Genomic DNA, 16465 nt, shown 5'->3' with positions numbered 1-16465 from the left:
CCGTTCCGTTTTTCCGTATGGCATATACAGTATACAGTAATTACATAGATAAAATTGGGCTGGGCATAACATTTTCAATAGATGGTTCAGCAAAAAAACGGAACGGAAGACATACGGATGCATTTCCGTATGTGTTCCGTTTTTTTGCGGACCCATTGACTTGAATGGAGCCACGGACTGTGATTTGCAGGCAATAATAGGACATGTTCTATGTTAAAACGGAACGGAAAAACGGAAATACGGAAACGGAATGCATACGGAGTACATTCCGTTTTTTTTGCGGACTCATTGAAATGAATGGTTCCGTATACGGACAGTATACGGAACGCAAAAAACGTCCAGTAAACGGGAAAAAAAAACGTCCGTGTGCAATAGGCCTAAGCCATATGGCGTCACCGTGTACTGATCACGTGGCCTAGTTAAAGCTCAGCCCCATTCAAGTCAGTAGTGCTGAGCTGCAATACCGAGCACAACCTTTTTAAAATTAAAAAAATGACATGGGGGGGGGGGGGAGGACTTCCCTTTTCACATTCCACGAAGCATCGGAGGACCAGACAATGGACTACCTACACGTCACATTGAGACACACCAGGAGCGACATATGTTAAGCTAATTACGCCACTATTGTGGCGTAAAAAAGCCGCACAATATGGCACAAGCCATATGTGCGCCATAGTTTGCAATTTTATTTAGGCCTTAGGCCTCTTTCACACTTGCAGCAGGACGGATCCGACATGCTGTTCACCATGTCGGATCCGTCCTGCCGCTATTTCGCCGTGCCGCCGCTCCGTCCCCATTGACTATAATGGGGACGGGAGTGGAGCTCCGGCGCAGCATGGCGGTGCACGGCGAAAGCCGCCGGACTAAAAAGTCGGACATGCAGGACTTTTTAGTCCGGCGGCTTTCGCCGTGCACCGCCGGAGCTCCGCCCCCGTCCCCATTATAGTCAATGGGGACGGAGCAGCAGCACGGCGAAATAGCGGCAGGACGGATCCGACATGGTGAACAGCCTGTCGGATCCGTCCTGCCGCAAGTGTGAAAGAGGCCTTATGCCACTTTTGGCAGGATAAAAGAGGTAGGGCTTTACAGAAGTGGGCGTTGCCAGAAAGTGGCGGAAGTTCTAGCTGAAGTCCACACCGGCATAGACTTCAGTTTCTGGCGCATGGCAGGGCACAAATGCGCCCGATTTGTTTGCTTCTGCCTCTTAAAAAAAAATTAAAATAATAATCAGGCGCCTCACGCCAGGGATGGACGCACCAGTCTTGATACATCTCCCCTATAACTTGAAATCAAGACATTAACTGGCAGATTTATGAAGAGTGCCATTTCATACGCCAATTTTAATCTGAAGTGTGCTGGAGTAAAGGGCACCAAATGTATTAAGAGGAAGCAAGCCTCCTAATAATTCTGGGCATTTGGGCCTTAGAAAATGCCTGCTGTAATAGATAGATTTGCACAGCTTTTTGTCCAGGATTAGAAAAACATGGCTGCTTTATGAAAGGAAAAACAGCCCCACACCGGTCCATGGGCGGTCATAAAATACACCTGTGATTGCCACTCTGGACTGGCGTAACATGGGCCAAGATGGAGGAAAGTCTAAGGGAAGTAATGTAGGACAAACCTTGGTTGTCGTTCATTTTCTAATGTAATAAAGGGGCACTCCAGTCTCCCCAACATAAATCCAGGCACATTGATCATAAAAAAGTATAAATGGCTGCATCTATTTTCTGAGCCCTTTTAGACCCCTGTTCATACTGGAAGCTGCGGCTGCTCTTCTCAGGCTGCGGCGGGGTTCAGCTTACGTGTCTGCCCATTTCTAACCCTGTAAAATCCAACATGAAAAGAATCTATTCATAAGGACCTGTCGCCTCTCCTGACAAGTCTTCATAAATACGCGTTTACCCCATAACATAATTCTGGATCTTCTTTTAGTCGTTCCTCTGTTCTACCTCCTGCAATTTAATAACAACAAGTGTGTATTACCAACTGAGGTTTGGCGCTAAAACCTCTGACTGTGTCCAAGCAGTCCTCACAGAGTCAGGCGGTAGGAACACAAGGTAACACCCAGCTCTCAATTTATTCAAAAATTTCAGAGGAATAACAGAGGAACAGAGCGTTACAGAAAATATGCTGCAGAATTAATACTTTGTGAGAAAATACAAGTATTTACAGACTTGTCGGGAGAGGTGGCAGGTCCTCTTTAAGAAGCACATCTGGCATGGGTGCGCACATGAGGTAAGAACGGACGGCGGGCACTACCTCTTGAGGCACGATGTCCCACAGCCTGCCATCTATGCACCTAATTTGCAGCCCAGTAGATACAGGATTTTGCAGATCTTGCGGAAAATTGAGGCATCTGCATTCAGCTCTATCGGGTCTACAGACAGCTATAGATTTATTACCTTCGGCGCAGCTGCCCATGAACTGTGTACCAGAACGAGAGATAAGTGGTGCCGGAGCGAACGTGTCATCAGAAAATAAATAAGAGAGAAAACCTGTACGTCCCCAAATCCCCTGCAGGGCAGTGCGTGTAACGACCGACGTGCACAAGAAGCTTCCCTGAAGATTTCACATTTCATTTCAACCATGGCAAGAAGGTGGCGGCGAGTGGAACAGACCAGCGATCCCGAGTTTAACAAGGCACGGAGTCCGCTCTGCATCTCAGGCACAATCATGTTTCGCTGACTGACGTCTCATTCGCCTCGCTCTTTGGAGTGAGCTGATCCAGTAAATTGACGAGCACGCTCAGTCTCTCGGTCAGCGTGGAGGTCTTGTTGGTTGAAGCCCGTAAGAGGCTGGAATACACTTGCTTGTAGGTTTTCAGAGAGGCCTCCTCTTTGGGGGGATTACTGCAAGACAGAAACCATGACACAGGGGTCAATGCCTGGATTACACGTGTGCTTACATCTAAGTCACCCACAGGACTGGTGGAAGAGCAGGGGCTGCACATGCAAGGTAAAGAGAAAGCCTTCAAAGACATTGTCTACATCACGTAAAATTCATGACGACGCCTACAAGATCCTGACGAGATGTTGTAAGACTCTGGTCTGGCTTCATACAATCTTTCCCTCCCACCCGGATCCTTGAGGGCCCATGGAGCCCCTAGGGTGATGTCACCGTATCCTGCCCATAAGGGGTGACATCACAGCTCCTTTACTCCACAGGCATGCATATGACATTTATACTGACTACTATCTGTCCTCCAGGGTCCTCTTAGGTAAAAGAGAATGTATTCAGGCGTTCCCTCTTTGTTACGGGAAATCATAATTCCCAGTATTTGGAGATCAATAACCCCCCCCCCCCCCCCTCCTAGGACTCGTTGGACCAATGAACTCCAATGCACAAGACAGTCCCTGTAAGGTTAGCGCCTACACTGACAATGGCTTCCTAGACCTCCTTTTGAGCCTCTTCTCACTATCAATCGGGGGTTCCCCTCCTTAAACACCCCATTATCAGCCCTCCTGCTTGGCAAAACCCTTGCGATTTTTCATACAGCAATGTAACTTTCCCTTCTCTTTGTTAAAGGGATTCTGTCAGCAGTTTTCACACCCCAAAAGTGCTGACAGCTCAGTTTAGGTAATTGACGCTCCCCAATCACAAGGCTATAGAGGTGTTCCCCTAATGTTCACCTCCCCAGCCCCTCCCTTTGTGTGACGGATCTAGCAGTCTCCTGTTTGGACGCCACGGCCGTCACTCAGGGAAGAGGGGAGGGGCTAGGAAACCGTTCAGTGCGGCAAGCACTGAACATGAAGAGAATTGCCTCCATGGCACCTGCAGCACCCGGGGAGTAAAATTTGGATTTCACAGTCATGAATGCTCCCGCCATCACCTATAGAGCACTGTTAGCAGTTTTGAGGGGTCAAAACTGCTGACAGACGCTCTTAAAACAAGCCTTATATCAGATGCAGAATGGATTTAAAAAATAAAGACACTTATGAAAATTTCTGCCTATCCTGGGTACAGGCCATCACTTGTAAAATGGTGGACATGCCCGATTAACTTAAAAAGCTATTCAAGAACTTTTGACTTTTTTTGTGCAAACCCTCTATTACTCCGCCTGGCAGTCGCACGTGCTTCCTTCCTCAATATAGAAATACTTTAATCTAGCACTTGCAAGATGAATGATGCCATTCACAGGAAATCTAACCTTACACCCCAAGTGTGGGTCCCATGCACTAGGTGGGAGAGATCACCTGTCGGATTACACGTGATGTGTGTATGAAGCCGCAGCAAACTCCTCGCTGCTGCTCCTGATCTATCCGTCCGTGAGCTGCTTAGAATTGATGACAGGGCCCAGTACATAAAAACTAATTTACCTCTGCAGATTAGCGATCCTGGCAGCAAATACAGTGTATATAAAAGAGATAAAGACGAGCAGGTTTCCTTATATTACACAGGATAAAGCCTTAAGCTGATGAAATATCATGACACCAGAGAGCAGAAACAATTACCAGTTTTGGACAATTACACTAAACAAGCAGCTCTTTAGGAGGCAGCCTGGCGCTGGGTGAAATACGGCGTGTTTCTATTGCCATCTTGTGGATAGCTTGTGCCCCTGTGCTTTATAGACACAGTTTAAACCTGGCTAATGAGCTTTTAAATCTTGTTTAGACGGAAGACAACTCAGCTGGTACTAAGCGGGGAGCACAAAAGTAGAGGGCCCCTGTGCAACAACAGGAGAGCGGGCCCCTCGCCCTCTGCCAGGAATCAGCAAAAACAACAACTGTAAAGAAGTACACATATTTAAAAAAATAATTTGTAATGTGCTGAAATATATACACGTGCACTTTATACAAGATACAGACACAAACATAAAAGTGATAAACTCACATGTACAGAATAGAAACATATTTGTCAAAAACACCTATATACGCACAGCCCCACCGCCTGAAATATATGAGGGCCACTTGCCTATACAGAGATGGCAGATGTCATGGAAAAGAAGGATCGGGCTGTCGGATTTCAGCATGCCTGGCCCTTATCCATCTCTTCCCTTTGAAAAGACAGAGGCGAGACGGAAAGACGGGCAAAGACAGAGGCGAGACGGAAAGACGGGCAAAGACAGAGGCGAGACGGAAAGACGGGCAAAGACAGAGGCGAGACGGAAAGACGGGCAAAGACAGAGGCGAGACGGAAAGACGGGCAAAGACAGAGGCGAGACGGAAAGACGGGCAAAGACAGAGGCGAGACGGAAAGACGGGCAAAGACAGAGGCGAGACGGAAAGACGGGCAAAGACAGAGGCGAGACGGAAAGACGGGCAAAGACAGAGGCGAGACGGAAAGACGGGCAAAGACAGAGGCGAGACGGAAAGACGGGCAAAGACAGAGGCGAGACGGAAAGACGGGCAAAGACAGAGGCGAGACGGAAAGACGGGCAAAGACAGAGGCGAGACGGAAAGACGGGCAAAGACAGAGGCGAGACGGAAAGACGGGCAAAGACAGAGGCGAGGCGGAAAGACGGGCAAAGACAGAGGCGAGGCGGAAAGACGGGCAAAGACAGAGGCGAGGCGGAAAGACGGGCAAAGACAGAGGCGAGGCGGAAAGACGGGCAAAGACAGAGGCGAGGCGGAAAGACGGGCAAAGACAGAGGCGAGGCGGAAAGACGGGCAAAGACAGAGGCGAGGCGGAAAGACGGGCAAAGACAGAGGCGAGGTCGGAAAGACGGGCAAAGACAGAGGCGAGGCGGAAAGACGGGCAAAGACAGAGGCGAGACGGAAAGACGGGCAAAGACAGAGGCGAGACGGAAAGACGGGCAAAGACAGAGGCGAGACGGAAAGACTGGCAAAGACAGAGGCGAGACGGAAAGAAGGGCAAAGACAGAGGAGAGACGGAAAGAAGGGCAAAGACAGAGGAGAGACGGAAAGAAGGGCAAAGACAGAGGAGAGACGAGTTGCCCACTTAGCAGGACCCGTAAAGGAAGGATTATTCACTTATTCCTGACGCTGGCGCCCACTTCTTCTCTAACAGGCCTGCCTAAGGGTGCATTCACACAACTGTATGTATTTTGAAGATCCGTTGTAACAAAATGCCTATTCTTGTCCGCAAAACGGATGTTGGACCAAAAATACGGTTGCATGAATGGGGCCCAAGGTCTGACACTGTCCGCAATGAATGGTAAGTAGCAGACCTACTGACAAGGGGAAATGCCATGCCCAGTTGTCGATTCAAATCGTACATTTCCAGGAGAAACAATAGCAGAACACAACACTGATGAAGGAAACCTGCACGGAGCGTGTTGTGTTCTGCTATTGTTTATGGAGAATACAAGGTTTTACTAAACCGGACAGGTCAGGGGAGGGGACAGGTCAGGGGAGGGGACAGGTCAGGGGAGGGGACAGGTCAGGGGAGGGGACAGGTCAGGGGAGGGGACAGGTCAGGGGAGGGGACAGGTCAGGGGAGGGGACAGGTCAGGGGAGGGGACAGGTCAGGGGAGGGGACAGGTCAGGGGAGGGGACAGGTCAGGGGAGGGGACAGGTCAGGGGAGGGGACAGGTCAGGGGAGGGGACAGGCCAGGGGAGGGGACAGGTCTTAAAAAAAAAAAAAAAAAAAAAACTTCTTTTAAAGAACCTGCTCTAATTTCTAGTGAAATCCAAATCCTTCATTTCTAATGCATATGAATAAGACGGTTTCATGAGGATTGAACGGCTGTAGACTTCCTAGTTTCTGGCTCTGCCTTTCTCAGAACTCCCATCAAAGTGAATGGCGCATGCTGGGAATTGTAGTTTCACAGCAGCTGGAGCGCTGAAGGCTGCTGACCCCTGCTATGAGAGATGCCATTGATTCTATAGATTTCCACTTTTACTATAAATCGGGGGAGGAGGACTTCGCGGCCGCTTACCTGCTCTTCTTCTTTGATGATAAAAGCTTCACAAATTGTAAGAGAACAAAAGACAAGCGAGATTCAAATATAGTGACAAGTTTCACCACTTCTTCCTTTTGGAGGTTTTCCGAGGAGTCGACGGTCGGTTCGTTCCCTTCCTCCGACCCCTGTGTGGGAGAAGACATCAATTATTATGCAGATACATAAGGAGGTATCTACACCAGACTGATTGCCCTGTGAACACAATACCCCGCAGTGTTAGAGACTCTGAATACCCATTGAATGAGTGCGGCGGCATGAAGAAGTAGTCACTAGCTTTTCTTACATTCTTCTGCTGCTGAATATCAATGGCCGGCAGATAAGCTTATTAGTGGAATGTATGTCTGCGCTGTTTTCTGCTACTGGATTTCCTAGGACAGCGTGAATGTAAAACACAATACACAGAGAACCTCCTCTGTATTAGGCTACTTTCACACTAGCGGTTTTCTTTTTCGGCACTGAGTTCCGTCAAAGGGGCTCTATACCGGAAAAGAACTGATCAGTTTTATCCCCATGCATTCTGAATGGAGAGCAATCCGTTCAGGATGCAGCAGGATGTCTACAGTTCAGTCACGGAACTGCGTTTTGGACGGAGGAAATACCGCAGCATGCTGTGGTATTATCTCCGTCCAAAATTCCTGATCAGTTGCCGGAATACATTGAAATGTATTAGTGCCGGATCCGGCATTAAAAATACCGCAATGCCGGACCCGTCCTTCCGGTCTGCGTATGCGGATCCATTCTGCCTGCCGGATCACTCTGCCACAAGTGTGAAAGTAGCCTTATCTAGTTTTTTTTTTTCACATTTTTGACTCCATTCACATTTCCAGATAACAGAGGAAAGCACCATCTCTGTACTACTAGAAGAAGAGGGGGGGGGGAGAGAGCTGCTGCATAAGAGCTGGGGCACGTACAGTAAAGTGATCTTCGTGCTACTTTACTACTTGCTGTGATCCGGGATCAGTAACCTCCGACACTACCGGAATGCTGCATTCACATCCACACGTGTTACAAGAGCTGCGGAGTCTGTGTGCATGCTGGGAATTGTGGTATCGCCATAGCTGGAGAGCCGAAGGTTGCCAATTCCAGATCTAGGTATTAACTTCAAACTGTTCAGGCATGCTGGGAGTTGTAGTTTTGCAACAGCTGGAGGGCCGCAGGTTGAGCATGCCTGGACTAAAACCTATTAATATATACTCACCCGTTTTCTCCTCTGCTGCGTTTCGGTCCTCGACTCCTCACCACTGCTAACTGTTTTTCTGGCTGCAGCAGGGACTTTCCGTGAAGTCACTGGCCTTAGACGTCCTGTGTAGTGTTGAGCGAACTTCTGCTTTCAAGTTCGGCGTACAAGGTTCGGGTTATCTAAGAATTCCGTTATGGATCCCGCTACCATGGACCATAAGTTTTATGGTCCGTGGTAGCGGAAACCATAAAGGAATTCTTATAACCTTGTATGCCGAAATTGAAAACAGAAGTTCGCTCAACACTAGTCCTGTGCACGGCTGAGGCCAGCGCTCGAAGAAACAGCGGAGAAAGCAGTTGAGTATCCGAATCCTTTGCTATTTTAGGCCATTTACAAGGGTTGCAAACATAAGGAGCACTTCCAGACTCCATGCAGATGCTATCTTTGGTCATGTTCGAACCCAGGTCCCCAAGCATTGCAAAGCAACAAGGCCAACCAAAAAGAGATTTTGCAGTCCCAGTGCTAAACACCGGTCCTTTATTCCCTAGGTGAGAAGCTCACCCTGAGGTGTCACACAGTAGCTTCTAATACTCTCCCTAAATCAGAGCAAGTAGTGCTGCACTTAAGGGGCAACCTCTTTCCATATGCCAAGCAAAGCATAAAGCACTCGTACGTTAAAGGAACGTCTCCTTCCTATTCAAGTGAATAGGAAGGAGCCATCCCATTGAAGAGAATGGGACGGTCTAGTTATAATTACACTTGCTCGACGGCGAGCAGGTAAACCGAGAAGGCAGCATACGAGCGCTGCTTTCTCTTCAAACAGCTGATCAGCTGGGGGGGGGGGCGGTTGGGCCGATCAGACCCCCGCCAATCTGATATTGATGACCTATCTATCCTTAGGATTGGTCACAAATATGAAGAAAAGCAGACAACCTCTTTAATTAAGATTACAGTTTATATAGGGGGAGGGGAATCATATACTAAGCAACTCCCAACACTTAATCCCCAGCTGGTTCCTGCAGTTTTTGCATTTCTTTAAGACATGCAGCACTGAATGTGTCTGGTACTTATGAACGCATTACATCTTACGGTTTTCTGCAGACTACATTTTATTTGCATAAGGCTACTTTCACATTAGCGTTTATTTGCGGATCCGTCATACTACTGCGATCTGTCAATGTTGTAACCTGCCTTTGTACAACCAGACAGTATGTGGTGAAAGCAAGATGTGTGTATGCTATTCAAAGGGGTTAAACGGTAACTAGTCGCCCATAAGTCATCAATATCAGATTGGTGGGCGTCTGACATCTGGGACCCCCGCCGATCAGCTGTTAGATGAGGCCGGCGCTCCCTGTGCTCTTCCTAGGCCATGTGACATCATCAAACATCGGTCACATGATCTAGTTGCAGCTCAGCCCCACTGAAGTGAATAGGGGGTGAGCTGCAACACCAAACACAGCCACTGTATGGCGTTGTGCAAGGCTGCGCTCACCAGAGCTCTAGTGATTGCGGTGGCTCCATGAAACAGCTGATCGGCGGGGATCCCGGGACTCAGACTCCCGCCGATGTGATAATGATAACCTATCCTGAGGGTAAGTCATCATTATCCATTCCTGGATAAGCCCTTTAACCATTTATGTGATGCACTAGTACAGTGATGGTGAACCTTTTAGATGTCGAGTGCCCAAACTGCCACCCAAAACCCACTTATTTATAGCAAAGTGCCAGCACGGCAATTTACCCTCAATACTACAGTCCAGTGTAGTATATCCTCTATGTACTTTATCATTTAGCTATAATAGCCTGCCTACATTCAGTGTGCTGCCTGTGCTGTTCATAGTGCGCCCTGCGCTGATGAATGGCAGGAAAAGTCTAAGGCATATTGGTAGACCATAGACTTTTTCCAGAGTGCGGGTGCCCACAGAGAGGGCTCTGAGTGCCGCCTCTGGCACCCGTGCCATAGGTTCGCCATCACTGCACTAGTAGCACCTTTGTGTTCAGACTGTCTTTTATCATATAAAGTGTTGAGAGGCATTTTGACAAAGTTCCAGGGTCTGGGGGGGTTAAATGATTTTTTTATTTTGTAATTTAGGTTTTATTTGTACATTTTAAAACTGTGAAAATTGTCCCCTGTTAACGATAGGTTAGGCCCCTTTCACACAAGCGAGTGAACGCACAGCCCCCGCGCTGAATCCGGACCCATTCCTTTCTATGGGTCCGTGTACATAAGCGTTGTTTTTCACGCATCAGTTCTGCGTTGTATGAGAATCGCAGCATGTTCTATATTCTGCATTTTTCACGCAGCCCTGGCTCCATAGAAGTGAATGGGGCTTCAGCGAAAAAACGCATCGCATCCGAATGTAACCTGGATGCAGTCTGGGTGCGATGCGCTGTTCCTTGATGGTTGCTAAGAGATGTTGTTTGTAAACCGTCATTTTATTTATCATGCGTTTGAACAATGCATTTGCACCCGCGCGGAAAAAACTGAACAACTGAACGCAATCGCAGACAAAACTGACTGAACTTGCTGGCGAAATTGTGCGAGTTTCACTGAACGCATCCGGACAGAATGCGTATCGTTCGTGTGAAAGAGGCCCTAAAGGGATTTCGGAGAGAACCCCCTCAGAAAAAATAAAATAAATCAGACAAGCTTAAAAAGTGAGTGAGATGTTAGAGTAGACTGGAGACGTGAATCGGATCATCGTTGGGGTCCCCTTATTTCTCCATTTGGGAGGAGCTGTATGAGGTTCTTAATGTTGAAAAACCCATATCAAGAGCCAACCTACCTTCTCTCTTGCCTCACCAATAAAAACGTTGAAAAAAAAAAATCTATATAATTAGAAAATGCCTTAATCCAAGACGCCAGAAGGCCAGCACGTAATTATTTCTTAAAAGGCCAAATGTTAGGACAACAATCTAATACATCGTGGGGCGAGGGGGCAGCAATTCGAGCCAACATCAAATATTTGGGTCACTTGCATCATATAAGTGACCGCCCTCGTATTAGGATGTAAGGCAGGGGTCAGCAACCTTCGGCACTCCAGATGCTGTGAAACTACAACTCCCAGCATGCAAACTTACTCGGCTGTTCTCGTAACTCCCACGGAAGAGGAGGATTCTGGGAGTTGTAGTTTCAGAACAGCTGGAGTGCCGGAGATTGCTGATCCCGGATGTAAGCCATGATGATCAGCGCTGGGCAGACATCTGCAATCTCCTTCCATACCCAGTCTATGAGAGTGTCTGCATCTGCCCGAGCGCACACAGCCCACAATATGCACTTGATGAGGAAGTCACGGGTACGGAGATGCAAAATGAAATTCATGAACTTGTTCCCAGAGGCAAGGAGGAAAAAGTGACAAGTCGCCTGAGACACTGCAGAGGCTGATAAAACGCTGATCAAGCGCAGCGCAGCAGCGGCGACAGGTGAATGCAGCAGAACCGGAGTCACCCAGAACAAGCTTCACAACTGTTTAGGTGAAATTGTCCTTGAGAGGATCCACAAAATCAACACAGTTGTCCTTGTGATGAAGGAGTCAGCCATGCTGTCCGAGTCCATAAACACAGTCAGAGTCTGGCTCCCAATATCACTGTAAGGGTCCATTCACACGTCCGTATGTGTTTTGCGGATCCGCAAAACACAGACACCGGCAATGTGCGTTCTGCATTTCCGCACTCTCATAGAAAATGTATTTTCTTGTCCGCAATTGCAGACAAGAATAGGACATGTTCTATTTTTTGGTGAAACGGAAGTGCGGATGCGGACAGCACATTCCGGCCCCGTTGAAAATGAATGGGTTCGCACCTGTTCCACAAAATTGCGGAACAGATGCGGACCCATTTTTGCAGATGTGTGAATGGACCCTAAAACATGATTTTGCCAGAAGGACTGCAGGGAATCGGACCCTGTAGTCGGCAACATATATAGCTAATGACCCCCCAATTAAGTACAACCTGGTTTATGAGGCAGATTAAGTCTCGGTTTCTCTTATCGGGAGAGCTCCAGCAGAGGATCCCTTGGAAGAAGCAGCCTGCGTTAGTGCCAGGCACTGGAGATTTGTGGACGAGCAGTGCTGGGATTTATGAGAATATCCGGAAGGGTTTCCCGTTCAGAGAAGACACATTAGAAGTCAGAGTCCTAATTAGAGGTGGTCAGAAAGCCGCAGTCAGCACATCCGCGGCTCAGAAAACTTCTTACCTGATCACTTTCACACTCAAATTCTTTTAGAAGAACAAGAAAGGCACCGCGCGTCTTCATCATGATGTCCAGCGCTCCGCACAGGCTCTTCAGCTTCCCCGCACTGCTGTTCTGGCCTGAGCTCCACAGAGAATCCAGAAGAGGACAAATTAGAAGTTATCACCATCATAAAAACAGACATAAAAGAGAGGACATGTAATATCAGACAGCTTCCACTAAGAGCGGACATGTAATATCAGACAGCTTCCACTAATAGCAGACATGTAATATCAGACAGCTTCCACTAAGAGCGGACATGTAATATCAGACAGCTTCCACTAAGAGCGGACATGTAATATCAGACAGCTTCCACTAATAGCAGACATGTAATATCAGACAGCTTCCACTAAGAGCGGACATGTAATATCAGACAGCTTCCACTAATAGCAGACATGTAATATCAGACAGCTTCCACTAATAGCGGACATGTCATATCAGACAGCTTCCACTAAGAGCGGACATGTAATATCAGACAGCTTCCACTAATAGCGGACATGTAATATCAGACAGCTTCCACTAATAGCGGACATGTCATATCAGACAGCTTCCACTAAGAGCGGACATGTAATATCAGACAGCTTCCACTAATAGCGGACATGTAATATCAGACAGCTTCCACTAAGAGCAGACATGTAATATCAGACAGCTTCCACTAAGAGCGGACATGTAATATCAGACAGCTTCCACTAATAGCAGACATGTAATATCAGACAGCTTCCACTAATAGCAGACATGTAATATCAGACAGCTTCCACTAAGAGCGGACATGTAATATCAGACAGCTTCCACTAATAGCAGACATGTAATATCAGACAGCTTCCACTAATAGCGGACATGTAATATCAGACAGCTTCCACTAAGAGCGGACATGTAATATCAGACAGCTTCCACTAATAGCAGACATGTAATATCAGACAGCTTCCACTAATAGCAGACATGTAATATCAGACAGCTTCCACTAATAGCAGACATGTAATATCAGACAGCTTCCACTAATAGCAGACATGTAATATCAGACAGCTTCCACTAATAGCGGACATGTAATATCAGACAGCTTCCACTAAGAGCGAACATGTAATATCAGACAGCTTCCACTAATAGCAGACATGTAATATCAGACAGCTTCCACTAAGAGCAGACATGTAATATCAGACAGCTTCCACTAATAGCGGACATGTAATATCAGACAGCTTCCACTAAGAGCGGACATGTAATATCAGACAGCTTCCACTAATAGCAGACATGTAATATCAGACAGCTTCCACTAATAGCGGACATGTAATATCAGACAGCTTCCACTAATAGCAGACATGTAATATCAGACAGCTTCCACTAATAGCGGACATGTCATATCAGACAGCTTCCACTAAGAGCGGACATGTAATATCAGACAGCTTCCACTAATAGCGGACATGTAATATCAGACAGCTTCCACTAATAGCGGACATGTAATATTAGACAGCTTCCACTAAGAGCAGACATGTAATATCAGACAGCTTCCACTAAGAGCGGACATGTAATATCAGACAGCTTCCACTAATAGCAGACATGTAATATCAGACAGCTTCCACTAATAGCAGACATGTAATATCAGACAGCTTCCACTAATAGCAGACATGTAATATCAGACAGCTTCCACTAAGAGCGGACATGTAATATCAGAGGATGTATTCTACATACTGATAATTATTAATGAGAATAGACTGCTAGTATCAGAGAGCATGCAAGCTACCACAGACAAGGGGGGACAGTCATAGCTAGGGGAGCGAGAGGGAGATATAGATAGAGATAGAGAGAAGAGATAGAGAGAGAGATAGAAGAGAAGAGAGAGACACAGGCGGGCCAAAGAGATACAGACAGGCAAAATCGGTCTCAAGGTAAGCCAACCGGCCTGTTTAAGCTTCCGCCATCTTTAGAATTAGTAATTCTGGGCCCACGTGCTCCAAAAAAACACTGGGGGACATTTACTAAGCATGTTGCACCAAAAAAAATGGCGTTTTGATTTACGGAAAATATATCAACTGTTTTCTCCAGAATTTTCACTCTAAAGAATGCATCACGCCAGAAAGGAGTTCTAAATGTCAAAGTGGGCGGGGCTATGAAATTGGGCATATTACGCCTCATTTATCATCCCTTTATCTGCAGAAAGGTCTCAAATTGTTGAGAACAATTAAGCCGGCGTATGTGGGGGTGTTTTGTGTAAAAAGTCGCATTTATAAAAAGGAAAACCAATGGGGGACGGATCCGTTTTCTAGTGTCAGAGAAAACGGTTCCGTCCCCATTGACTTGCATTGTGGGTCATGACGGAACTATCTTACTCCGCATCCCATGACTGAAAGAAAACCGCGGCATGCTGCGGTTGGCTCTCCGGTATTGGAACGCAACAAAACGGAACGGAATGCATTTTGGAGCGTTCTGCTCTGTTCAGTTACGTTTTGTCCCCATTGACAATGAATGGGGACAGAACAGAAGCATTTCTTTCCGGTAATGTGACCCTATGACGGATCTCAATACCGGAAAATATTAATGCTAGTGTGAAAGTAGCCTAAATTGACATTCAACAAAAACAAAATAATAACAAAAACGTTCCGAATCTGAGACAAAAGTCGCAATTTACTCCTGGAAATGTTGCAAATATGCTTCAAAAGTCGCAATTATATGTTTCAAATGTCTCAAGTATGGTATGGCTGGTAGGAGGGTGGGGCGTTTTAGTTTGAAAAAGTTGTATTTTGGTTCCATTGGTGTTAAAAGGTTTCAAATAGAGAGAAACCGGCAGATAATCAGGTTTAGATTTTAAAAAGTCACATTTTAAAAGTGGCGAGCGCCTTTGGATACATTTTTGATTTGTAATGTTAGTATTTTTTTGGCGCAAATTACGCCATAATTGATAAATGTCCCCCACTGTGTTATGCCCCAGCCAGGAGGTGGCGCCAGGAGGAGAAAAGCGTGTAACACGTCTGATGGGTGTAAAAATGTATCTAATAATCTGGTGCAACGAGAGTCATCTAGTAAGGGTCCATTCACATGTCTGCAGTGTATTGCGGATCCGAAATACACCGGGCCGGCACCCCCATAGAACTGCCTATTTTTTTCCACAATTGCGGACAAGAATAGGACATGTTCTATTCTTTTCCGGAGCCGCGGACCGGAAGATCGGCGGCGCGCTCCGGAAATGTGGATGCGAACAGCACACTGTCTGCTGTCCGCATCTATTCCTGCCCCATAGAGAATTAACGGGTCCGCACCTGTTCAGCAAGTTGCGGAATGGATGCGGACCCATGGACCCTAAAGGGTAGAACTGATCAAGGAAACGCTGGGCTGAGAAAATGGGAGAAAACAGGTAAAAAAAGACTCCTGGCCGAAAAGAGGACGGAGAGAAGAGACGGCAGGTCGGAGCACAGAACAGAGGTGGAGGAGGGGCAGAGCGGACGGAGAGATGGCAGCATAAAACGTATTGGCATTGTCAGCTGCAAACAAGAATCCATTCACTTCTGGACGGGCTTTATGTTAGAATCCTTAAGCCCCCCGCATTCTCCGAGTGTTTGTACATCCACTTAGCAAAGAGCTTGTGTTCACAGCCCAATCTCGCCACAGACACATTTCATATCAATTCCGTGGATTAGACCAGCGCTCCGCTACTGACACTATTTGGCAGCGAGTGTGAACGAAGTTGGGCAGAAAATCCCTTTTTTTTTCCTTTTTCTCTTTCCCCGTCTGCTTTCTCTCAGCGCAGCAATGTTTCAGTTGAATTAATCGGATTTGCAGATTTTGGGTAATTTTAGCCTGCAGGTTTGTAATACGCGGGGTCAGAAGCCACCCGCGTGCAGAGGTTTTATCGTAATGAGCATCTTTGTTTGCATGTACCACACACGCTGCCTGTGCATCTGCTCGTCTAATACCCTCTGGCTGGACACCCGCTGCAGACGGCAACGCCATGGCGCTATGAAAGCAGAGAGCGAAATAAAAGCAGCGACGGAAAAGAAAAAAGGAATCCGTCGACACAAACTGGCATTTTTATGCAAGTCACGCATTCTGCAATGAGAACAATATGAACGCATAACTCAGCACGCGGCTTATAGCATATCGCCGTTCACTAAATCTCCTTCTCGTGGAGTGAAGCCGCCAATTAACTACTACAACGCTGAATAAATTACTAAGATACAAACTTCAAGTAATCCAACATCCACAG

The 16465-nt window shown here is 46.9% G+C and overlaps 1 protein-coding gene across 2 annotated transcripts in view; it reads right to left on the bottom strand.

Annotated features, from left to right (window-relative positions):
• Positions 1 to 2167: 2167 nt before the first annotated feature.
• Positions 2168 to 16465, bottom strand: part of EDRF1 (erythroid differentiation regulatory factor 1) — a 103550-nt gene continuing 89252 nt past the window's right edge. For both annotated transcript variants that reach the window (XM_040435203.1, XM_040435204.1), the window contains 3 exons: positions 12238 to 12353; positions 6839 to 6987; positions 2168 to 2849 (listed from right to left, as the gene is read on the bottom strand). In XM_040435203.1, the coding sequence (XP_040291137.1) occupies positions 2672 to 2849; positions 6839 to 6987; positions 12238 to 12353 (443 nt within the window). In that variant the 3' untranslated portion in view covers positions 2168 to 2671. The remainder of the gene's footprint in view (positions 2850 to 6838; positions 6988 to 12237; positions 12354 to 16465) is intronic.

This window comes from Bufo bufo, chromosome 6 (assembly GCF_905171765.1).
Source record: "Bufo bufo chromosome 6, aBufBuf1.1, whole genome shotgun sequence".
Lineage (NCBI taxonomy): Eukaryota > Metazoa > Chordata > Amphibia > Anura > Bufonidae > Bufo > Bufo bufo.
This window is presented reverse-complemented; position numbering and strand designations above follow the sequence as displayed.